General features: G+C 46.9%; 2 protein-coding genes across 4 annotated transcripts in view; both read left to right on the top strand.

Annotated features, from left to right (window-relative positions):
- Nucleotides 1-16,336, top strand: part of epha6 (eph receptor A6) — a 94,088-nt gene extending 77,752 nt beyond the window's left edge. Inside the window, exons 6-17 of the mRNA XM_076983093.1 lie at nucleotides 4,185-4,309; nucleotides 4,774-4,936; nucleotides 5,169-5,277; nucleotides 6,135-6,205; nucleotides 6,497-6,622; nucleotides 7,050-7,235; nucleotides 9,821-9,882; nucleotides 11,695-11,904; nucleotides 12,498-12,647; nucleotides 13,540-13,733; nucleotides 14,766-14,915; nucleotides 15,481-16,336. Coding sequence (XP_076839208.1) covers nucleotides 4,185-4,309; nucleotides 4,774-4,936; nucleotides 5,169-5,277; nucleotides 6,135-6,205; nucleotides 6,497-6,622; nucleotides 7,050-7,235; nucleotides 9,821-9,882; nucleotides 11,695-11,904; nucleotides 12,498-12,647; nucleotides 13,540-13,733; nucleotides 14,766-14,915; nucleotides 15,481-15,595 — 1,661 coding nt within the window. The 3' untranslated portion in view covers nucleotides 15,596-16,336. The remainder of the gene's footprint in view (nucleotides 1-4,184; nucleotides 4,310-4,773; nucleotides 4,937-5,168; nucleotides 5,278-6,134; nucleotides 6,206-6,496; nucleotides 6,623-7,049; nucleotides 7,236-9,820; nucleotides 9,883-11,694; nucleotides 11,905-12,497; nucleotides 12,648-13,539; nucleotides 13,734-14,765; nucleotides 14,916-15,480) is intronic.
- A 967-nt stretch (nucleotides 16,337-17,303) lies between these two features.
- On the top strand, nucleotides 17,304-21,011 carry arl6 (ARF like GTPase 6). 3 transcript variants are annotated; one of them, XM_076983096.1, is made up of 8 exons: nucleotides 17,304-17,509; nucleotides 17,812-17,999; nucleotides 18,560-18,621; nucleotides 18,726-18,794; nucleotides 19,051-19,145; nucleotides 19,571-19,700; nucleotides 19,922-19,977; nucleotides 20,157-21,011. In XM_076983096.1, the coding sequence occupies exons 2-8, from the start codon at nucleotides 17,877-17,879 to the stop codon at nucleotides 20,180-20,182; spliced, it is 561 nt and encodes a 186-aa protein (XP_076839211.1). In that variant the 5' UTR covers nucleotides 17,304-17,509; nucleotides 17,812-17,876; the 3' UTR covers nucleotides 20,183-21,011. The 3 variants fall into 3 exon arrangements, with proteins under 3 accessions (XP_076839211.1, XP_076839210.1, XP_076839209.1); XM_076983095.1 differs by having other exon boundaries at nucleotides 17,801-17,999; XM_076983094.1 differs by having other exon boundaries at nucleotides 17,305-17,509; nucleotides 17,769-17,999.
- Nucleotides 21,012-23,815: the final 2,804 nt, after the last annotated feature.

Here is a 23,815-nt window from a genome sequence, read left to right as displayed (position 1 = left end):
GTATAGTGAGGAGCTTTATCAGGAGATGGAGTGTAGAGAGGAGCTGTATCAGGAGATGGAGTATAGTGAGGAGTTGTATCAGGGGATGGAGTGTAGTGAGGAGCTGTATCAAGAGATGGAGTATAATGAGGAGCTTTATCAGGAGATGGAGTGTAGAGAGGAGTTGTATCAGGAGATGGAGTGTAGAGAGGAGCTGTATCAGGAGATGGAGTATAGTGAGGAGCTGTATCAGGAGATGGAGTGTAGTGAGGAGCTGTATCAAGAGATGGAGTATAGTGAGGAGCTGTATCAGGAGATGCAGTTTAGTGAGAAGGGGGACCAAGCAGCATGTGAGTGAGTCTGAGGAGATGTGAGGCCATCATACACCTATCCATCATATATAAACATAGGTAATAAATGTTTAGCTGTGTGTGTTTTTGTGTGTGGGCATGTGTGTGTGTGTGTGTGTGTGTGTGTGTTTAGCTGTTTGTGCACAGGTGTTTTTATGTGTATAAAGATTTCATTTCTCTTGACAGTCGTTTTACCACCATCTCCCTGTTGTGAAAGAGCAGGTAAATATACTCATCAAAAAAACCCCAAAACACAAGCACGCCTACGCCATGATGGCATCTTTGGCACTGCTGATTGCTTCACTCAGTGTGGTATGATTGCTGATTATAGCCGAGCTTATTGTCCGGACCCTGGGCAGCATCTGGAAAGAGTCTGAATTGATTTACTTGAAGAAGTCAATGGTGGAGCCCTTTAGTGGGGTTGGATGGCTAATTAAAATTCAAATGTGGGTCAGATCCGACGTAATGACTTTCCATTAGCTCCTCGTTCTTGTTTCGCTTTGATGAAGGTGTGTGGGCGTGTGAGTGCGTGCGTGTACCTGTGTGTGTTAGGAGTGTGTCTGTGTGCGTTAGCTTCTTCACCCGGCAACCTGCCCATGTCGGACCAAGTCCTGTTTACTCGATCTCATGTTCTGGTGTCTGCTGTATTCCTCCCTTTCGCTGACTGAACTTTGACACCTGACACAAACAAGCCCTTCCAAAAACGTTTCTGTTTATTCTTTTTTTTTCATTACATACTGATGACTCTTTGGTGCTTGCAAGATGGAGGTCTGGTCTCTGCCGGAACCTCCTTTCCTAATCCATCTGAAGAGAGCACGCACACCTCTGGGCCCCTGGCTGGGGCTGGGTTATGCATAGTGAGATTCATGGTGGTCAAAGTTCACTCTTGTCCTTCAAAACTCAGTTTTTCAGCGAGTCAGACAGATTCAATATTAAATCTAAATTTATCGCCGTGCTTCACACACACGCACACACACACACACACACACACCCCTCCTCGGCCTTCGGTCTGGTTGCCTGATCAAACACATGTCCTATGGAGAGCGGGGGCGGGTAAACTCTGGGCTCTGCTGGATGGTGTCTGCCCCCCCACGTCTGTACATGCCTGCACACACACTCCTGCTCCCCCTCTCCATGCTCTCCTGCAAACACACACACACACACACACACACACACACACACACACACACACACACACACACTCCTGCTCCCTCTCTCCATGCTCTCCTGCAAACACACACATCAGCCAGCTTCATTATTTATGAAGGGGCCGCACAGTCCACCATGGTCTGCAGCATATTGGGATTTTGGGGTAAGCGCCAGGCTCTCTCTGAGTGATACAGCGTGCACACACACACACACACACACACACACACACACACACCTGCTGCTTTCCATGAAGCATTTGCCCTATCCATTCTAGCAGGTTTTGTGCAGAAGCCATATTACATTAAGGATCAAATCTGTAGATGGATGAATGCAGTGTGTGTGTGTGTGTGTGTGTGTGTGTGTGTGTGTGTGTGTGTGTGTGTGTGTGTGTGTGTGTGTGTGTGTGTGTGTGTGTGTGTGTGAGAAGAGAGTGAGCAAGTGAGAAAAGGGGAGTTATGGGCATTATGAGACCAGTGTCTCTCTCCATGGTCCTGAAACAAGCCTCACAGAGTTTCTAGCCCAACAGACATATACAGTATGTTGCATGGATGTGACCTCTAATCCAACTCCTGGTCCCCAGGAGGAAAACCTTGTTTTCAGTGCAACAGTGCAAATTTTATTTGAAAAACCACATGAAGAAAGATTTCATTTAGATTAGTGAAGTCAGAGCTGGTGCAATTGAAGTTACAGTTCTGGATTTTGGCACTGGAGGTATTTAAGCATGTCCCTTTCATTCCATGCCCCCTATCCAACGTCTCCTCAAAGCTCCTCACTCTAAGAAACACACCCAGCTTACCTTGATGTGCTATACTGGCAAAACTATCTCCAAGCAGGTAGAATCGTCTCCTTGAAGTTTCTGAATTGGTTAGTGCGGCCAGACTGTGTTGAAAGTTTCTAGTTGCTGATTACAGAGCCCAGGATAGTCACAGACATTTTTTGAGCAACTATTTAGGTTACAGCCATGAGGATGTAAAAACAGTTTAGCTGAAGTGTTCATAAAAAAAAAAAAAACTTGCAGAGTTGCAGAATGATGCAGTCTTACATACCCCCAGCTTATGGGGACATATAGCTTCCACCCTCACACACACACACACACACACACACACACACACACACACACACACACACACACACACACACACACACACACACTCCCCATCCGTATAGAGCATAAAACCCTTTTGGCTCTTTGTGGCTTTGGCCTGCCGTGCCTTCCCGCTCTTGTGTGTGTGTGTGTGTGTGTGTGTGTGTGTGTGTGTGTGTGTGTGTGTGTGTGTGTGTCCATGCGAGTGGAGATGGAGTTCGTAGTGCTGCAGGCTCAGATCTCTGGAACACTAGCCTCCTTCTCCATCTCCACCCCCATCTCCATCCCCATCCCCATCTCATCTCCTTCTCCATCTTCATCTCCTTCTCCATCTCCTTCTCCATCTCCATCTCCATCTCCTCGTTCCATTCATGGCTGACTGGTACAGCTGTCTTCACTCTGCCGTGAACTCTGGCTGCACTCTGTAAATGCTCTTCAGCAGGTACAGTAATATTATCACCTGTCTGAGGTCGTCTTACTAGTCTTTTCTCTTAATGACTTTTTATCTAATTTTGGGCTTCATCTAAATGATTTTTGAATATATTGTATTTTATCCTACATGTTTTGTCATTTGAAAGGCACATAAGTATTTTAAATCATAGGCTTTATGGTTAGAACTGTGCATAGGAAAATTATTTAGGTACAGCAATTATAGTAATACAAGACTTTGTGTGTGTTTGTCTGCACGTGTGTGTGTGTGTGTGAGTAAATAGAAACTCCACTTGTCATATATTATGGTGTCACACTTTCTCTCTGTTGCGTTCAATCACACTCTCCACATCACTCGCACTGGTGCAGGGCCTGTGGCCGCCCGAGCACACGTGTTTGCAGCTGCTCCACAAGCCTCGTGCTCTTTCTCTTCTCCACTCTCTCTCTCTCTCTCTCTCTCTCTCTCTCTCTCTCTCTCTCTCTCTCTCTCTCTCTCTCTCTCTGTCTCTCATTCATCATCCTATTCACCCCCCTTGCTCTCGCTGTCTCTATCCTTTCACGTCTCTTCATCCTTCCACTCTTTCTCTTTCCGCTGCTCCCTCCTCTTTCTGTCCGACCGCCCGTGTTTTCCGAGCCTGTCTTAACAGCGAGGGATTGATTACCGTGACGGGTGATGATTACCGTCGAGGGCGGGATCCTCTTCTGCCACACCCCCCAGAGTGGGCGGGGCAGCAGTGGTGGGGGGGGGGGGGGGGGGACACACACTTGTCTGGCAGAAAGACAGCAGGGTTCTGCTAATGCTGCTCAGCCGGTGCTGTAATCCACTGCAGGGTTCAGTCAAGGAGCGTCTGGGCCTGGGGGCCACCACTCTTGTGGAAGGAGAAGAGCCCTCCACTCTGGAGGTCCCGTAATGGACATCATGGTGGTTGCTGCCGGGTGTTTGCAGACCTGATCTTTGAGTACTCTGCTGTGTAGGTGTGTGTCTGAGCGCTTGTCTCTTATCGGGGGCCCTTATTTTGGGTTTCCTGCCGTAGCTCCGGGTGACACCGCGTCACTGGGGCTTTCCCTTTCTGTTAGATGTTCCGTGGGTGCCAGCCTCTCTGCGCTTCTACCATAAATCCTGAACATTAAAGGGCTGTTTGAGATTGGGTGCCTTGTTGACCTGTGCACCACCCCCCCCCCCCCTTCCCCAGGACCATCTCTGGTGGGAATGGTGAAGAAGGACTGGGCGTCTCAGAGTAGTATCGCCCTCTCCTGGCAGGAAGCTGAACAGCCACATGCTGCCATCTTGGATTATGAGATCAAGTACTATGAAAAGGTATACAGCACCACTTATACGACACTAAGCCGTCACTGAATAGTGAACGTAAGATACTCGCCCTTCCCCATGCCAAATGTGTACCTTCATTCTCTCTCTTTCTCTTCCCCCCTTTCTCTTTCTCTTATTCTCTACTCTTTCTCACTCCCTCTCTCTCTCTCCCCCCCCCCCTCTCTCTTTCTCCTGCCCTTGAAGACAAGGACTGAGCCTTACCATTTACATTGTGATGCCATGTGATTGATTTTGCTCATTTCACATTTTTATGGAATGACTGATTGGCCTTGATAATGCTGGCAAATTTATGATCCCTGTATTTCACTCAGAAAAGAGCTGAATGAAAATAAAAGTTGAATGTTATTTTACTACTAGAAGTCACCTGTCCTCTTATTTGATTTTGACATCAGTGAATAAACCTTTAGTTTTTTATCGTTCCTCCGTTTTTGTCTTTCTCTGCTCTCCATCAGGAGCAGGAACAGCTGAGCTACTCTTCCACACGGACGAAGGTTCCCAGCGCTATCGTAACCGGCCTCAAGCCCTCCACGGTGTATGTGTTTCACGTCCGGGCCCGCACTGCGGCTGGCTACAGCAGCTACAGTCCCAAGTCGGAGTTTGCCACAGGGGAGGAGAGTAAGTGAACTTCTTCTCTGTGCTTTGATTCTGTTTCGTCGCTATTAATAGTGTGCTGCGATTTGATGTATGATGGTAATTAATTGCTTATGTGTACAATAATTAGTTTATTGTAAATCTGTAATCCCTAAAAGACCATTTTCTTCACATTAACCTTCTCTTTCTGTCTCTGCCTCCTCTCTCTCCCTCCCCCCCCTCTCTCTCTCTTTCTCACCCTCTCTCTCTCTCTTAGACTCAGAGGAGGCTTCTGATCAGGGCCAGGTGTTAGTGATTGTTACAGCAGCCGTCGGAGGGTTCTCCCTGCTCATCATCCTCACGCTCTTCCTCCTCATCACGGGCAGGTAAGAGGTCTGAGCAGCGGGACAAACCCTCGTCCTCCCTGCCGTATCTCTCCCATCACTATATGTCCCTCTTCCTTTTTAATTGATCTCTCTAATTTCTCTCTCCCTTTTCCCCTCTCTCTCTCTCTCTCTCTCTCATTACCTTTAAGTTTGCTTTTCCATACACTCATCTGTCTCCTAATAGGCCCACTGGCCACTGAGCGCTCATTCCCATTTTCCAATTGGCTGCTCGGCGCCGCTACCTAATTAGTTGGAATGCGCGCAGAGGGAGGGTGGGCCTGGGGGGGGTTGGGGGTGGAGTCAGCACTTCCAAGCTGGTCACGCAGCGTGAGACTGACAGCCAGCACACCGCTGGCGTGTGCGTGCTCCTGTCCAGGTGCCCCGTGTAACCCTCGCGTGGCCCCCAGAGCTAACGGGCTCCCTGCCACACGTGTGTGATGTCAGGATGGAGAGGCGGCCCCGGAGAGATAATGGGAACATTCGCAGATAAATCAAGAAGGGTTCAATTGGACGTTGAATAAATGATTATGGCTCTTTAGGTAAATGCTCAACACAGCAGAAATAAGTTGTGCATCAAAGCAGTTTGTGCATCAAGACACTGGGATTGTGCAGCCATGCTGGCTCGTAGGGAGTTGAGATTGTGGGCCACGTGACATATATGTCTGTTGGGCTGGTAACTCTGTGAGGCTTGTTTCAGCACCACGGAGAGGGACACTGGTCTCATAATGCCCAACCACATTCAGTCACACACACAGTCCTGCTAAAGACCTGCATGGTAATCAGATGAATGGTGAAACGTGTGCACAGCAGCCTTGGTTTTAGACTAAAGCTGGTATTGTTCTTGCCTGTTGACACAGGTGTCAGTGGTACATCAAGTCCAAGCTGAAATCAGAGGACAAGAGGAGGACACAGTATCAGAATGGACATGGTACACACACACACACACACACACACACACACACACACACACACACACACACACACACAACACGCACGCACTCTGCTCACCTCTCCTCTTCTCCTGGAGAGCTGCAGCACTGCATATTTACAGCACACCTGATTCGACTCATCAGTTAATTATCAGGCCCCCGGGGGGCGCCAGGTGTGTCAGAACGAAGCACAACTGCAGTCTCCAGGTTCAGCACAGAGCCGGCGCGTTAGTAGAGGAGCTAACGTGACCGTCTGTCTCTCCTCCTCCCGGGCATCTCCGCCGCTGCAGTGCCCTTCCCGGGAATAAAGACGTATGTGGACCCGGACACATACGAGGACCCCTCTCAGGCAGTCCACGAGTTCGCCAAGGAGATCGACCCGTCCCGCATCCGCATAGAGAGGGTGATCGGCGCCGGTAGGTGACGTGTCATCACATCCTCTCTCTGCTCTACACTTCCTGCTGCATATACTCCTGACAAGTGGACTATATAACGAATAAAACACAGTTCTTACTTTCTTATTCTGTTTTTTACCCTAAGGTAACATACAGCAGTCTTTCTTTGCTATATGTCCAATTTTGGGAAAAAAATAACACAGTAAGAGAATGTACCACTGAAGATTATGAAGATTATGTTTACTTTGATATGCAGATTTAAGTCTTAAGCTCTTTTTCAGATTTGGAATGAACTTGTTTACTGGAATGTAGTTCAAAAACAATGCCACTGCCACCTAGTGACCAATGTTCATAAGTACAAGTGAGTAATGTTCATTGTGTGTGTGTGTGTGTGTGTGTGTGTGTGTGTGTGTGTGTGTGTGTGTGTGTGTGTGTGCGTGGTGTGCAGGTGAGTTCGGGGAAGTGTGCAGTGGCCGTCTCCGTACTCCAGGGAAGAAGGAGACCCCCGTGGCCATAAAGACCTTGAAGGGCGGCTACACGGAACGGCAGAGGCGGGACTTCCTGCGGGAGGCGAGCATCATGGGACAGTTCGACAACCCCAACATCATCCGTCTGGAGGGCGTGGTGACTAAGAGTAAGAAATGCAGAGAGCCTCAGGATCACTTCACATTGAATTATTCTGGTTTTCCTGTTTGCATCTCTATCCAGCCGACCTCAAGCACAATTAGTTGCCTAATGCCTGCGACCGGGCTAATGCCATATATATCAGATTATTCATTTCTGAGTCCTATATGGAGATTGTAATCTTCTTGTCCTCCAGATCAAAGTATGTTGCAGTTCAGGCAGTAATAGCCTGCACACACCGCACCTCTGATCAGCTCATTGCAAGTTCTTGGGCTGCAGTCTGTCAGAGCCTCATCAGACTTACGCAGCTGACAACATGCTTGTTACCCCCAGACAACCCCTGGCTGCTTCTCACGTGCCCCCCACCATCACCACCCTCCTCCTGTAGACTCCTCTCCTCCCTCTCCCACTCCGTCGCCATCTCTCCAGCACTCAAAATGACACACACACACAGCGGGGGGTTGGCTAATCAACCTAATTGCTCAAGGCAATTGAGGGGGTAATTAAAGGAGTCAAATGGGAGTTTCAGAAACACTGGTTGTGAGGGATCTATTATAGGAGTCGCATGAAGCACATCCACCACAGCCGGGGCAGTGCTGCTCTCCACTCACACTACTACCCTACTACCCTACTCCACTCACACTACTACCCTACTACCCTACTCCACTCACACTACTACCCTACTACCTACTCCACTCACACTACTACCCTACTACCTACTCCACTCACACTACTACACTACTACCTACTCCACTCACACTACTACCCTACTACCTACTCCACTCACACTACTACCCTACTACCTACTCCACTCACACTACTACCCTACTACCTACTCCACTCACACTACTACCCTACTACCTACTCCACTCACACTACTACCCTACTACCTACTCCACTCACACTACTACCCTACTACCCTACTCCACTCACCCTACTACACTACTACCTACTCCACTCACCCTACTACACTACTACATACTCCACTCACACTACTACACTACTACCTACTCCACTCACCCTACTACCCTACTACATACTCCACTCACCCTACTACCCTACTACATACTCCACTCACCCTACTACCCTACTACATACTCCACTCACCCTACTACCCTACTGCCTACTCCACTCACCCTACTACACTACTACATACTCCACTCACCCTACTACCCTACTGCCTACTCCACTCACCCTACTACCCTACTACATACTCCACTCACCCTACTACCCTACTGCCTACTCCACTCACCCTACTACCCTACTACATACTCCACTCACATTACTACCCTACTACCTACTCCACTCACCCTACTACACTACTACATACTCCACTCACCCTACTACCCTACTACCTACTCCACTCACCCTACTACCCTACTACATACTCCACTCACCCTACTACCCTACTACCTACTCCACTCACCCTACTACCCTACTACATACTCCACTCACCCTACTACCCTACTACATACTCCACTCACCCTACTACACTACTGCCTACTCCACTCACCCTACTACCCTACTGCCTACTCCACTCACCCTACTACACTACTGCCTATTCCACTCACACTACAACACTACTACCCTACTACACTCACACTACTACCCTACTACCCTAGTCCACTCACCCTACTACCCTACTATATACTCCACTCACCCTACTACACTACTACATACTCCACTCACACTACGACCCTACTACATACTCCACTCACACTACTACCCTACTACCCTAGTCCACTCACCCTACTACCCTACTATATACTCCACTCACCCTACTACACTACTACATACTCCACTCACACTACGACCCTACTACATACTCCACTCACACTACTACCCTACTGCCTACTCCACTCACACTACTACCCTAATACATACTCCACTCACACTACTACCCTACTATATACTCCACTCACACTACTACCCTACTACATACTCTACTCACCCTACTACTCTGACCGTACTAACCCCACCCTACTCCCCTCGCAGCACTGCCCTCTCCATCCTGCTGAGAGTTCTGCCATTATGTAGCACTTTACAGGAGTCTGACTGCCACATGCACTCTGGGGTTGAACATCATCAATAAAGTCAAAGTAAACAGAGGCACTGATATAAGTGTGTTAGAGGTGGAACATGCAGTGGTTGACATTGACCCACTCACTCAACATTCAATACATCCGCACTCCTGCCTCCTTTTCTCCTCCTTCACCTGCTCACACAGCGTATTGATCCGCCCGTAAGACTCCGCCTCCGCCCTTTCTCAGGATCTGCATTCCATACCCGTCATCTCTTTCTCTCTCTCTGTGCCTGTCACTCTCTCTCTCTCTCTCTCTCTCTCTCTCTCTCTCTCTCTCTCTGTGCCTGTTACTCTCTCTCTCTGTCATCAGTTTTCTTGAATGTAATTTCTTCCCCTTTCCTCTCTTGCTCTCTCTCTCTCTCATTCTCTCTCTCTATTTCTCTCTCTCTACCTCTCACAGTCTCTGCCTGTCTTTCTCTCTCTCTCTCTCTTTCTCTTCTCTCTGACTATCACCGCCTCTCTCTCTCACTGGTGTCATATATGAATAAAGGCTGTGCTGTTTGTGCACACAGGCCGTCCTGTGATGATAGTGGTGGAGTACATGGAGAACGGATCCCTGGACTCCTTCCTGAGGGTAAGAGCTCCACCGGGCTGCTCTAAGTGGCTGCTTCGCCCAGCGCTGACGGGAACCGTCGCTGATAGGCCGCCTGGCATGGCTCCTACAGCCCAGTCGCTGCCAGCAGCATTACTGTTTTTAAAGACATCTTCAAGCCTGCAGTATGTCCGCCACAACAGTTTGCACATCAAGCACGATCACTCTTAAAGTGCCAGCTTAACTCTCTTAACAAGGGACGTGCAAATGAACTCAGGAGACGATCAGGAAATCATTTTAAAGACATACACTAACATCGCTAAAATAATAGACTAGATACATCCATGCCCTAGCAGGGTCTGTAGGGCTTTATGGCAGGCATAGCAGGCCCAGCTTAACCACAGTGTGTGTGCATTAGTCATGATGGCCCAGTAGCTGCTCAGAGGCAGAAGCTGATCTCCTAGGAGATGATGATAAGCGGCACTGATGTGAGAGCTAAAGTGAGTGTGTCTGCAGTTCCGAGCAGCTGTAGCCCACTGTGTGAAGATGAAGCCTCTCTGAATGTAGAGTCCTCCTTGTCCCTGTCCCTCTGAATGTAGAGTCCTCCTTGTCTCTGTCCCTCTGAATGTAGAGTCCTCCTTGTCCCTGTCCCTCTGAATGTAGAGTCCTCCTTGTCTCTGTCCCTCTGAATGTAGAGTCCTCCTTGTCTCTGTCCCTCTGAATGTAGAGTCCTCCTTGTCCCTGTCCCTCTGAATGTAGAGTCCTCCTTGTCTCTGTCCCTCTGAATGTAGAGTCCTCCTTGTCCCTGTCCCTCTGAATGTAGAGTCCTCCTTGTCTCTGTCCCTCTGAATGTAGAGTCCTCCTTGTCTCTGTCCCTCTGAATGTAGAGTCCTCCTTGTCCCTGTCCCTCTGAATGTAGAGTCCTCCTTGTCTCTGTCCCTCTGAATGTAGAGTCCTCCTTGTCTCTGTCCCTCTGAATGTAGAGTCCTCCTTGTCCCTGTCCCTCTGAATGTAGAGTCCTCCTTGTCTCTGTCCCTCTGAATGTAGAGTCCTCCTTGTCCCTGTCCCTCTGAATGTAGAGTCCTCCTTGTCTCTGTCCCTCTGAATGTAGAGTCCTCCTTGTCTCTGTTCCTCTGAATGTAGAGTCCTCCTTGTCTCTGTCCCTCTGAATGTAGAGTCCTCCTTGTCTCTGTCTCTCTGAATGTAGAGTCCTCCTTGTCCCTGTCCCTCTGAATGTAGAGTCCTCCTTGTCTCTGTCCCTCTGAATGTAGAGTCCTCCTTGTCCCTGTCTCTCTGAATGTAGAGTCCTCCTTGTCCCTGTCCCTCTGAATGTAGAGTCCTCCTTGTCTCTGTCCCTCTGAATGTAGAGCCCTCCTTGTCTCTGTCCCTCTGAATGTAGAGTCCTCCTTGTTCCTGTCCCTCTGAATGTAGAGTCCTCCTTGTCTCTGTCCCTCTGAATGTAGAGTCCTCCTTGTCCCTGTCCCTCTGAATGTAGAGTCCTCCTTGTCTCTGTCCCTCTGAATGTAGAGTCCTCCTTGTCCCTGTCCCTCTGAATGTAGTCCTCCTTGTCCCTGTCCCTCTGAATGTAGAGTCCTCCTTGTCCCTGTCCCTCTGAATGTAGAGTCCTCCTTGTCCCTGTCTCTTCCTCCCTCCCCCTCTGCCGTTCTGTCTCTTCCACCCATCAATTTCTCTCTCTCTGTCGTGCTCTCTCTCTTTCCCATCTCTCTTCTCCCTCTTCCTCCCTTCTGCTTTCCCTGCTGTTATTCTCTTGTATCTCTCTCTCACTCTCTTTCTACCTGTCTGTCTGTCTGTCTGCCTGTCTCTCTCTTACTGTCTCTCTCCCTCTAACCACAGAAGCATGATGGGCACTTCACCGTCATACAGCTGGTCGGTATGCTGCGCGGCATCGCCTCTGGTATGATGTACCTGTCCGACATTGGCTACGTCCACCGGGACCTGGCAGCCCGGAACATTCTGGTGGATGACAACCTGGTGTGTAAGGTGTCGGATTTTGGCCTGTCCAGGGTGCTGGAGGACGACCCCGAGGCAGCCTACACCACCACGGTGAGACAGGCATACACATGTGCACACACACACACACACACACACACACACACACACACACACACACACACAAACGTACTGCTGCCAAATTTCAATATACATCAGAGAAATGTCACGAAGGTAAGAGTCACACTTCTAAAAGGCTGGACCAGACTGAACAAATGTCACTTGAATAAGGACTTTTAAATCTTCATCTTTGTTGTTTATATCGGACTGGATCCTCTGGAGTGGAAGAGGGCGACCACAGCCGGTGCTCTAGACTGACTGTGTAATTGAAGTACTACGCGTGGATTAGTCTGGAAGACAAATATACAACATCCTCTCATAATGTTCTATATGACAAATTCTGTTGTCAGCTTGAAAGGTTCACTTGTATTAGATTCTCAGTAATGCAATGACTTGCGTTTAAATGGGACCGGCACCTCTGATATGATGGACTGGTAATCATTTGAGGTGCTTTTATAGTGATCTTCAGACGTATGAGCTGAATCGTAAGAGGGTGTCATGGTGATAATGGAACGGGGGCGTGGAACAGAACAACTGCAGACAGACAGACAGATTGATTGACAGATTGATTGGGACCACTTTTACAGGGTGGAAAGATCCCCATTCGCTGGACCGCCCCGGAGGCCATTCAGTACAGGAAGTTCTCCTCGGCCAGTGATGTCTGGAGCTATGGCATCGTCATGTGGGAAGTGATGTCGTACGGAGAGAGGCCTTACTGGGAGATGTCCAATCAGGATGTAAGCTCCACCCCTCCTGTTTTTTTTTTACCATTATCTTGCTTCTTAGCACTTCTTTTTTCCCCTTTCTTAACCTAGATGAAGACAGCTAAGGAATTGTCCATCAAACGCATGAGTGTGCAGTATCTAGTTCCACTAATGTAGTATCACACGATTTTCAGTCATAAAGCAATTCACAGTGTTTCCAACCTGATCTCCATCTCCTGTGTCTGTAGTGTATGGTCTGTTACCATGGACACTAATAACATTGCCCTGGACGTAAAAGAATGGAAAAGCCGTTAACTCTAAGCATACTTATTATTTTAAAAAACGTTAAAAACGTGTAGCAATATGGTGTGAATACAAAACAAAACAGCTATTTTTACACAGCTTTGTCCTGCGTCGGTCACCAATCTTTGACTGAGGGTGTCATGAGTGTCTTCTACAACAGCACGTGGTCACGTGACTCACTGCACCAGCAGCATTCAGGTTTTCATCAGGAGTGTTTGGAGTTGACGGGAGTTTAACAGGGCTTCTGTTCTCAGCCTTAGTAAAGGGAATTGTCCTTTTAGTCTCGGGTAACTCACTGTAGAATAATGTGCGTATCATTAGACACTTTGCTGGTGCATCCCATTCAATACAAACTAATTAGACTGATAAGCACTGGAGTATTTGTATAATGCTAATTCATAACATTTTAATTCAGGTTTATTCGGTAGCATAATGTGCTGAGTAGGACATACAGTATATTACTGATGTTTAAATAACAGATATTATCTGAGGACCAGCCATTGGATTTCCACATATTCATTTACCATTTCCCACACTAACACACGTGAAATTGCTATGAAAAAAATAAAAAATAGCTCTGCTGATTTAAGCTGAGCTGTGTGTGCGCTGGCGCCCCCTGCAGGTGATCCTGTCCATCGAGGAGGGCTACAGGCTGCCGGCGCCCATGGGCTGCCCTGTGGCCCTGCATCAGCTCATGCTGCACTGCTGGCAGAAGGAGCGGGCACGTCGCCCGCGCTTCCACGACGTGGTCGACTTCCTCGACAAGCTCATCCGCAACCCCAGCAGCCTGCTCACACTGGTGGAGGACGTGCAGAGGTAGAGCCCCGCCCACCACACCTGCTCCGCCCACCACACCACGGGACTTCCTGACGCTCTGGCCCTTCAAAGGGATTTAAGCCAGATTTTGGGGACTACAACCCCCCCTGTTTGTCCGTTGTAAAAGTCATACAGAACTGAAATTGAACTGAACCGAGTTGAATCGGGCTAGATCGAACCCTAACAACTCAGGGAAAGTGCTTCCACTAACTACACATCTTGGGTTTAGCCTTCCTGTTCACACCAGAGGAAAATGAATGGAGCCCTCTCTAATTATTACTGACAGCAGCAGCCATTACTGCCATCAACGTGCCTTTCGCACGATGCCACTGCCTCGCTATAATCGACTTTAGAAAATGAGCCCGACTGCAGGAGGCTCTGACTGCAGCACGACGTCCACGTTATTCTGGACCGCATTTGCATGATTTGGAGCCAATCAATGTCATTCAGCAGTAACATTTTTCAGTAATTACGGTTAAATTAACATTGGATTAGAATGTCAGTCATTTAGTAGCTTTGTTTTTTTTTTTGTAACATTTACATAGGATATCACTACAAATGACGAAGATTAACAATGTCATACAGAACTAACAGCTCAGAATTATGGGTAATAAGTCAGTAACCGTTACGCAGGCTTGCAGTAGCACTGATCCCGTGCGAATGGGGTCTGGGTGGAGAATTGTGGAGGCGGGTGGGGTTGTAGCTCAGCTCCTGGGGCAGAGGCCCTGCCCTCCGGGGGCACGAGGAGAGCCGGGGTGCGTTCAGCGCAAACGGGCTACAGCGCGAGACGCCCTGGTTGCCTGCTAACGGGACACACCCAGATGACTTGTGTCTTGTCATGACCTCAGTGAACAGGGGAGGCATATCTGGTGCACGGAGATGTTCTGGTTAAAGATCGCACATACTATTAAATGGGTAGAACCGGATTTCTGCGTGTTAGCTCTAACCTGGCTTTTGATGTTGAGAGGATACCCAGGATGACCTTTGCCATCTTCTTAAACCAGGGTCCACGTCTGCCTTATGCCCCTGCAGCTTACCCGAGTCCCCGGATGACATGCCCGAATACCCCCTCTTCATCTCCATCGGCGACTGGCTGGACTCCATTAAGATGAGTCAGTACAAGAACAACTTCCTGGCGGCGGGCTACACCACCCTGGACTCCATCTCCAGCATGAGCATTGAGTAAGTGGGCCATGGTGCTGCCCCACCTACCACCTCCACCTGCTGAACCAAGACCACCGGGCGTTTAGCTTGAGCTTGAGGCCGTTCAGTTTCACACAACAGAAGCAAAAAAACAAACAGGGACCACCAAATATAAGGGCCGAGGCAGGTGTGGCTCTAAAGCACGTTTATCATGAGCGTCGGCCAAAGTGCTGCTCTAAGCTCGATGCCACAGCGGCACGACAGCCCCTGGGTTTATAGACGAATGCCTGTGCAACTGTGTCGCTGTGATCTGTCTCTGTAATGCGAAATGCAAAGTGAGTGGGCCTGTGACAGTGTCGTTTGTTCTCACCGCAGCCTAATCGCCGTCTTTGACACTCCGAGTAAACAAACATTTATGGGAGCTTTTAACGTTCTGTAGCGTTTCCTGTAATACATTATTTTTAGTTTTACCTTGAGAAAAATGAAAAATGCCATGACTCGGGGAGAATGTGATTATAACAATGTCAGTGCGCAAGTTTCGTGTCTTGTGGTATGGAGTTTTCAAGCGTATTTGAATGTGGTATGTTCTCTGTGCCTTCGTCAGTGATGTCAGGGGGATCGGCGTGTCTCTCATTGGCCACCAGAGGAGGATAGTGAGCAGCATACAGACACTACGACTGCAGCTCCTCCACGTCCAACAGAGTGGCTTCCATGTATGAGACGGACCAGTGAACACTCCCCCACTCACACACACACACACACACACACACACACACACTCACACTCACACTCACACACACACACACACACAATAACACACATACTCACAGGCAGAGCTGGTCTGTCTTGAAGAACTGCAAAGCTGTGGTTTGTTCTCGAGACCTTTCAGCTGGCCATTGAAGACTTCCAAATGAATAAGCAATTCAACGAGAAAGAGCCAGGATGAAAGGACACTCTTAGATGTCATAGGTCATTTGTCTTCTGGGTGAGCAACGGACAGCCAATCAGGGTAGCTGCAGTGGACAATGGAAGCATGACACTGTCGCTATAGTGATGTCATCTGTTAATCATCCTACAAGTTCTGTGACTGGCTGGATTCACAGTCTAAGAACCTTTAATAGTATATTTGCTATTTTAATGTAACGAGTATGTGTCTTAAAGAGATATTTATTGTTTATTCATCATGCTACTTCTTGGAGCCTCTGAGACTGTGGAGCTGTTGAATGTCAATGGATTTATATGGCTATTACACCTTATTTACCACACCTGATATTTAAGCTGGTATTTATATGTATGTGTATGTGACTTCTTTTTTTTCCGTTCTTCGTTTTTATTTCGTTCCTTTTCCTCAGCAATATGTGCAGTCTTTTCAGAACATTTGAGAAAAGAGCCAAGACCGGGAGTAGAGAACTGTATCTTACTCTGTAAAAAAAAAAAAAAAATCCACACAAAACCATAAAGATCCTCAGGCAGTCTGCCGTGTTGTCCGTGCCGGGCCGTGTTGTTCCGCGCCGGGCCGCGTGCCCCGCGCAACACTGAAAGCCATGGTCTTCTGCTTCTGCGTGAGACCTGACACATCCACAGTCGAGCTCCAGACCTGTACGCGCTGGACCCGTCCTCCTCGACCTCGATATGTTCTGTTGTGATGCACTAGGTTTATAGGAGTCTCTAAAATATTGTGGGCCACTGGACACAGACAAGATCATGACTGGGTGTTAAACAGAATGCACTTGTCGAGTGTAGGCTGGTGTGTAGCAAAGAAAACCCCTTCCTCTCTCTCTCTCTCTCTCTCTCTCTCTCTCTCTCTCTCTCTCACACACACACACACACACACACACATGCACATGCAAAATCTGCAGGTTAGTGTGCTTACCTAACAATAATTGAATATGATGCTCTGTATTGCTTAGTTTGTACACACACACACACACATACTGAGTACCATGGCACATGCAGAAGATGCACTCGTCAGAACTTCAGTTTATGCCTCTTAGTACTTGACCACATGTTCAGGACACAGAACACTGTTGTCTAGACAACCGATGCACACCAGTGACAGCAGAAAACAGCCACAACTCCAGCCAATGAAGGGAGACTGCTTTATCAGGTCGGTCCACACTATAATGTATAGTGAATAGTAATCTAATTGTATATTATTTTTTATAATTTATAATGGATTATAAAGAGGTAAAGGTGGGTTAGGCTGGATGTTTGTAAAAAATAAAAGATAATGGATGCCTTGTGTCTTTTTGTGATTTGGGGGGTGCAATACAGCAAAAGGAGATTAAACTGGAGATGAATCTATGTACATCAAATATTTTTGCGGATTCATTTCACGATCAAGAAAGCATAATTTAGCCTAAAAATGTAATTCAGGCTGCTTTACATGCGGTCATTTGGCGGGGACGGGCGCTATTCTGAGTATGTCCACGGGAGGGCGCTGTTGAACAACTCGGAAATAAAGTCCTGCAGCCCCCGCTGGTTTCTAAGCAACAACGTAAATAGTCTCGCAGTTTCAGCGCTATCGCCCGTACGAAACGTTGTCGCGTGTAATAATCCGTCGTAACATCGCTGTGGTCCTGACATGACACGACGTTAACTACATCTATACTGCACCAAGCCTATATAAAAAGGTAACGTTATGTTCTGTTGTAGCTACCTGGCTATCATGTTTGTCCAGAACTAGCCTAGCTAACGTGATTGTATCGCTAGAAAGTCTTAAATTATAATAAATAGTAGTTTTTGTTTAGGAGGCACTATACGCTGTGTTGACTAGTTAATTCAACCGATGCGTTATTAACCGGATTCCTGTTACCTACAGTTTACATAGCTAGCGGTAGTCAGTTAGTTAGCCACCGAACTAACCGAGCTAACGGTGTAATCTTCATCCAGCCCTTGTGGGATTAGACCGATATCCGGGCCAGGTCTTCCACAGGGCGGGTACCGCTAACGAACCAGCGGTGAGCTGCGGACACCAGCATCGATCACAGTCAAAGGCAAATGGGTCTGTTCGACAAGCTAGCAGGATGGCTGGGCTTAAAAAAGAAGGAAGTAAACGTGCTGTGCTTGGGTCTGGACAACAGCGGGAAAACAACCATCATTAATCAACTGAAGCCGTCCAATGTATGTGTGACACCCCCCCCCCCCCCCTCATCCTCATCCTCATCCTCATCCTCATCCTCATCCTCCCCCGAGTACAACATATGCGTCCTTAGATGCACTAAAATGTTGAGTTATGGCTTACCGATCAGAATAGTAATGTGCATATACATGCACATATATACACATAATACAAATTAAATAATCTATCCTGACAATTTTCCACTAAGAATGTAAATAAAATGAACACGTTTTACAGTGTACACAGATTCAACAGGTTGGATGAGTACCACAGATACAATTTACTGAAATACTACTGCACATGCAGTCAGTCTGAAAACAGCACGATGATATTGCATATGTATGGTCAACTTTATATTTGATACATGTCTTTTTTATTTGTATACACGTTTTTCATATGAAGTACCAAGTTATTAAATTACTATAATTTTAGCATGAAATGTACATGTTAGTTCTATACCTCACAGGCTTATTTATGGCACATTATAATTCTTGTGGTTTAAATAACTATAATGCACCTTTTGACCTCAATGAAATGGTCCACATTGATGATCTTCTTCAAGGCCCAAACCCAGGACATTGTCCCAACCATTGGCTTCAGCATAGAGAAGTTCAGGACCTCAAGGTGAGCGCTAATGACTTGCATGGACTGCGATGTGCTCGGCAATGTGAACATGTCATATGGTTATGGTTAAGACAACCATAATGACCAGATCCTTTTCATTACAGTCTGTCATTCACAGTCTTTGACATGTCGGGCCAGGGCAGATACAGAAACCTATGGGAGCACTATTACAAGTAAGTAAAACTCTAAATCTTTTCCTTTTTATTTTATTTTGTGGTTCTACTCCAGTGGACACTCTATTGTCCTCCCTTTCTTCACTCTAGTTCTCTAGCAGTTAACAAGCTAGGTCAGCTGGGAGGTCCAGGGTCAGCAGACCGGTTCACAGGACCACTCGACTGAGGATGGACTGTGCGAGAAGATCTCGTGCGTTGAGAATGTGTTTAAAACTCTTGTTGTTTCTGTTTAAAACTCTTGTTTCTGTTTGTCCAGGGAGGGACAGGCCATCATATTTGTAATTGACAGCAGTGACAAGCTGAGAATGGTGGTGGCCAAAGAGGAACTGGACACGCTCCTTAACCACCCTGGTAAACGGGGAGAAATGTTTTTGCTTTTCTTCCGTGCAGTTGGATGGCTCCAGAAATGTAAATGGACCATAAAGCCTAAGCACTGTTCGCTTGGGGGTCTGATTTATTTCCACACTGTGCTAGACTCTGTTGTCACCTCCACCAATTGCTTATCTCGTAAAGCAAACGGTAGAGCTGACGGCGGCGTCCAGCACAATCTGAAATAAATTTCATCTAGCGAGTGATTTGCCTTTATGGCCCGCATGTCTCATAACCTTGTAGACTTATTCAGTCTGAGGCCAAAGCAGTGAAGGCATGGCTCTGTGCAACCAACCTGGAGCCCCCGCCCCCACCCTGCTCTGCCCCGCCCCCACCCCGCTCTGCCCCGCCCCCGCCCCGCTCTGCCCCGCCCCCGCTCTGACCACGCTCTTCCTCTACATACTTAGATGTCAAGCACAGGAGGATTCCCATCCTGTTCTTTGCTAATAAGATGGACCTGAGGGACTCGCTGTCCTCGGTGAAGGTGTCTCAGCTGCTCTGCCTGGACAACATCAAGGACAAGCCGTGGCACATCTGGTAGGACAAGGCTCGGGATTGGCCCTTTAAAGCTGTGCTCGAACCCTAGCAGTTTTTGGGTCTAATGTATGCAGTCCTGCGCTCACTTTGGTTGGCGTCAAACCTTCCATAGTAAGGAAGGCTAAAGTGACTGCAGACGCTCAAGTGTGCTTGTGTGCCTGTTGAACTGGTATTTGTGACCCGCCCGAACTCCAACTAAAACACGTGAATGTGCTTTTCAGCGCGAGTAATGCTGTCCAGGGGGAAGGATTGCAAGAGGGAGTCGACTGGCTACAAGGTACCAATTCACTACCCTGCATATGAATCACTTGTGTACCCTGGGCTTGAGCTTCTTCCCATGGCCCTGTCTGCAGCCCTAAACTGTGTAGTGTCTGTCATGTTTCGAGACTGAGCTTGCCACTTATATGTGTGTCGGGGGAGCGTGTTGATGTTTTGAAGTTTTTTTTCCCCAACCAGATCAAATCAAAACAATGAGAACGTGAAGCGCCCGTGGCACACGGAGGAGAACCGCCAGCGTGTCCCATGACGGCAGCTTCGTGGCGGCCGCCGGCGGGAGCTCTGCCCCTCCCCCTGCCCCCGCAGCCGTCAAACTAAAGCTCACCTCTGACCTCCCAACGAGCAGGCGTGAAGGACCGTCCCTAGCAGCCCACACACAAAAGCTCAGAGTCTGCTAGTGTAAGATGCCAAGTGTGTCACACTGCATGTCTGTAGTGCCAGATTAGGTGGTCTGCCTTTTAAAATAGGCAACCAGAAAAGTCAGACCTCCAAGTTTCGCCAGAGGCTCTCAAAATTGAAGGAATTTGCAATTGCTTTTACGATTTCCCCATAATATGAACTCATTTGGCTGCTAGACAAGAAATCAATCAAAAAGTCATCAAAAGGAGCCAGATTCGGGCCCTTTGTCTAGCGTGGTGGTCTTTCTTCAGGCACACGTGATGTCTGGTGTGGCTTGGTTTACCTGCCATCTCCAACATTTCTGAACTTACAAGATTAGCATGTGATGCGGCTCAAGAAACACAGGCCTCAACAGGGCTGCGAGGTCTCTCGGGTGAGCAATATGTTCATCGCAGCCCCACAGGAGACAATTTATTTCTCGCTCTTTGTATTTATTTGCTTTTATTTTTGTTACCAAGGTAAAGGTCTGGTTTTGCTCCTCTGTTCACACCTGTATATATTCTGGTGTATTTACAGAGGGGAATAGTAGCTTCCTGCTCACCTGTCCACCTGTTTCCTGTTTTCAAAATTCTGCCCCTTGCAGAACTGTATTGTGGCAATTGGTGAATAAATCATATATGCGTATATAAACCGAAACGGATTACTTTTCTGCTTGTATACCTCATTTCATAAGTACCAGCAAACAATATTTTTCATGTAATACATGCTTTAGCTGTGATGTGTCTATATACTGTAGTATTATACCTCAAAAACTATATTTTGGTTTTGGAATGGTTTGTTTTCCTAATGCTTGGTTTTGGAATTAGACAGCAAAAATTTTAGCTCCCATAGTTTGGGTCTAAATTTTGCATTGTGTGTAACCTTGAACATTTGACAACAAACCTACCTTAAAACTATTTTACTATTCTGAATACTGAATAATGTTTTGATGTTCATGCTTTAAGTAAAATGTCCCTTTCACTTTGTATTTCAAAACTATTGTACTAGGATGTTTAAAGAGTAAATGATATGGTCAAATTTTATCAAGATTTAGTTTTATATAAAGTGAAGTCTGCCAGAAACATGTAAACCATACTAGGACACTGCTGGAATTGCCAATATAAAATGAATAAAAATATAATAGTTCAGAGTATTAAAGGCTGCTGTATTCCATAGACAAAAAGAATGTACAGATGTAACAGACCTGAAAAAAGCATGTTAAGCACTATGTAGAGGGGGCGCCAAATCGATGAGATATAATACTTAATTTGTGTCCATCTTACGTTTGCCACCCCCCGGGTGGGTGGGGAACTCCTCCTAAACTCCACTTTTACTTTAAGAGCTGAACTTGCTTCTGTGTACAATGAGGTTAACAATGAGAACACCCCAACTTCCTATGTAATATCCACCAATATGCACTTACTCTGCTCCTGGTTCAGGAGTCTAGTACTCATGCACTGTCCTCACCCTCATATCTTGCCTTGCCTGTGAAATATGAACTGATTGGTTTTATGAACTCCAATCACTTAGTAAATATTATTCAGTAAATACTCTCAGCGCTGCCTCTTTATACCTCTGTTCTACGCTCAGTACTTAACTTTACAGTCTGCACTCTCAAGATGTACCACCGCTCTGAAAGAGTGAAACAGCCACCTTGCTTTGCTGAATTTTCTAGACTATGTAAAACTAAGACACCAACAAGAACCTTTGAGTTTCATTCACAGGATAGACCAGCTCTACTGGCAGAAAACACAGAGTTCATGTGTATTCTGTTAGCTAACGCAAAACAAGCTATAAATTACTGAAAACATAAACCACAGGCTGCTGGAGTTTAATCCAGATCAGTGCCTGCATTAGAACAGCTGCTGCTGGGCTCACTGGACCACTGGTGAGACATGGTTGTAATAGTCTGTTCCATGTTTTTACCTAATGCCACCACTGTGTGAATGCAAAGTGAAAGCCAGCAAACAAGCAAAAGCTCCAATGTGGATATGATGTGTTTACAGTGATGTTCTGAGAGGTGATGGAGAGAGAGGTATTATCTGAGTGGGGCAGTGAAACAGAAAAACAGGGAGGGAAGCAGAAAATTTGTCGCTGCACTCCTGATATGAACTAGATTTTGTTATTCAGAAGAGAGAGTTGCCACACAGGCTGTGCAGACGGTACGTAATGCTGCGCTAATGTCCAGACCGATCATGATGCACATTTTGACTCTTTCTAGTGAGTCATCTCAGTCGTCTCATCTCACCATTAAGAGCCTGTTCTTTTATACCAAAGGGCTTTTCATTTCCTTCCAAATGAGTTTTTTGCGAGTTCAGCGATTCAGTGAGTTGAAACGTATCAATATTTACATCACAGCGAATTAAAATGCGAGGGTTAAAGAACCAATTCTTCATCACTACCAGATTTCACACTAAATCTAAAGTTACAGGACGTAACATTCTTCTCTACAGTGTTCCCATAATGGACTTCAGCTCAAAAAACATCACATCGCTGGGACACGTAGTGCTGATATATCAGACACGACCCACTGTGTAGGCTGTCTGTATTGGTGACGTGGTAAGCTGGACAAGCGGGTAGGGAAGCTGAAGGAAATCTAAAGGGTGGGAGGTGGGGGTGGACGGGTGGATGGGAGGGGGGGGGGGGGGCGCCACGTCTGTCTTTCACCTAGGACCTCCAGATCACTAAATCTACCCCTGCTCCTGCTTAATCAGATGGATTTTCTTCATTAAGACTTCGCAGTGGGTGAAGAACAGAAGACAGCAGCATCTCATCAGGTGTTCTTCTGTCACTGAAGGAGCACGCCCAGATGAAACCTGGCAAAACACCCCAACATGGAAAAATATACTGTCGAACGCCCTGGCACTGAGACCAAGGCTGGGTTGTCTGATAAAGTATGTAGTTTTAAATATAAGGGTGTGCACATTTGGGATGTAAAGTCCGTCATGTACACCAGTGAAGAGCTTTTTACTCCCATCTGGTAGGTCTGGTCCCAGATGTTCAGCTCAACGGGCTGGTTAACAGTTCCTGAATAAGTCAAGAGTCCCTGCCAACTGTGCTAATGATGGATAACATGAAAGACACATTTGCATGCCATGCTTGACTTGTTAGAATGCAGCATATGTTGTGACAAAACCATGAGCACAACATATCAAGGAAATGTTGTTTATGCAGGTTCAATGATTCACGAGCAGGTATACTATTTTTCGAGTGTGTTTTAGAGCTTCTGAGTATGCTCATATTCATTTATTTTAGCCTCTTTAGCCTTTAGATGCTACAGCATGTGTTTTTCACACATCAAATGTTTGTCTGAACAGAACATGTAACTGGTGTCAAAGTCACCTCTCAGGACTGAATCAGCATACATGAAAGATGTTTCTTGAAGTGGGTCATAATTTTTTTGTTGGACAAAATGTATATGTACATCAAATGTTCATGTACATCAAAAGTAATGGTTCAAA

This window comes from Brachyhypopomus gauderio, chromosome 20 (genome assembly GCF_052324685.1).
Source record: "Brachyhypopomus gauderio isolate BG-103 chromosome 20, BGAUD_0.2, whole genome shotgun sequence".
NCBI classification, from domain to species: Eukaryota; Metazoa; Chordata; class Actinopteri; order Gymnotiformes; family Hypopomidae; genus Brachyhypopomus; species Brachyhypopomus gauderio.
The sequence above is the reverse complement of the archived record's forward strand: the minus strand, read 5'-3'. Positions and strand labels throughout refer to the sequence as shown.

Excerpts from the sequence above, each read along its gene's own strand:
- arl6 (XM_076983096.1), top strand. The coding sequence starts at position 17,877 with ATGGGTCTGTTCGACAAGCTAGCAGGATGGCTGGGCTTAAAAAAGAAG. Across the intron at positions 18,000-18,559 it reads ATCAACTGAAGCCGTCCAAT|GCCCAAACCCAGGACATTGT; the intron begins GTATGTGTGACA and ends ATCTTCTTCAAG. Across the intron at positions 18,622-18,725 it reads GAGAAGTTCAGGACCTCAAG|TCTGTCATTCACAGTCTTTG; the intron begins GTGAGCGCTAAT and ends TTTTCATTACAG.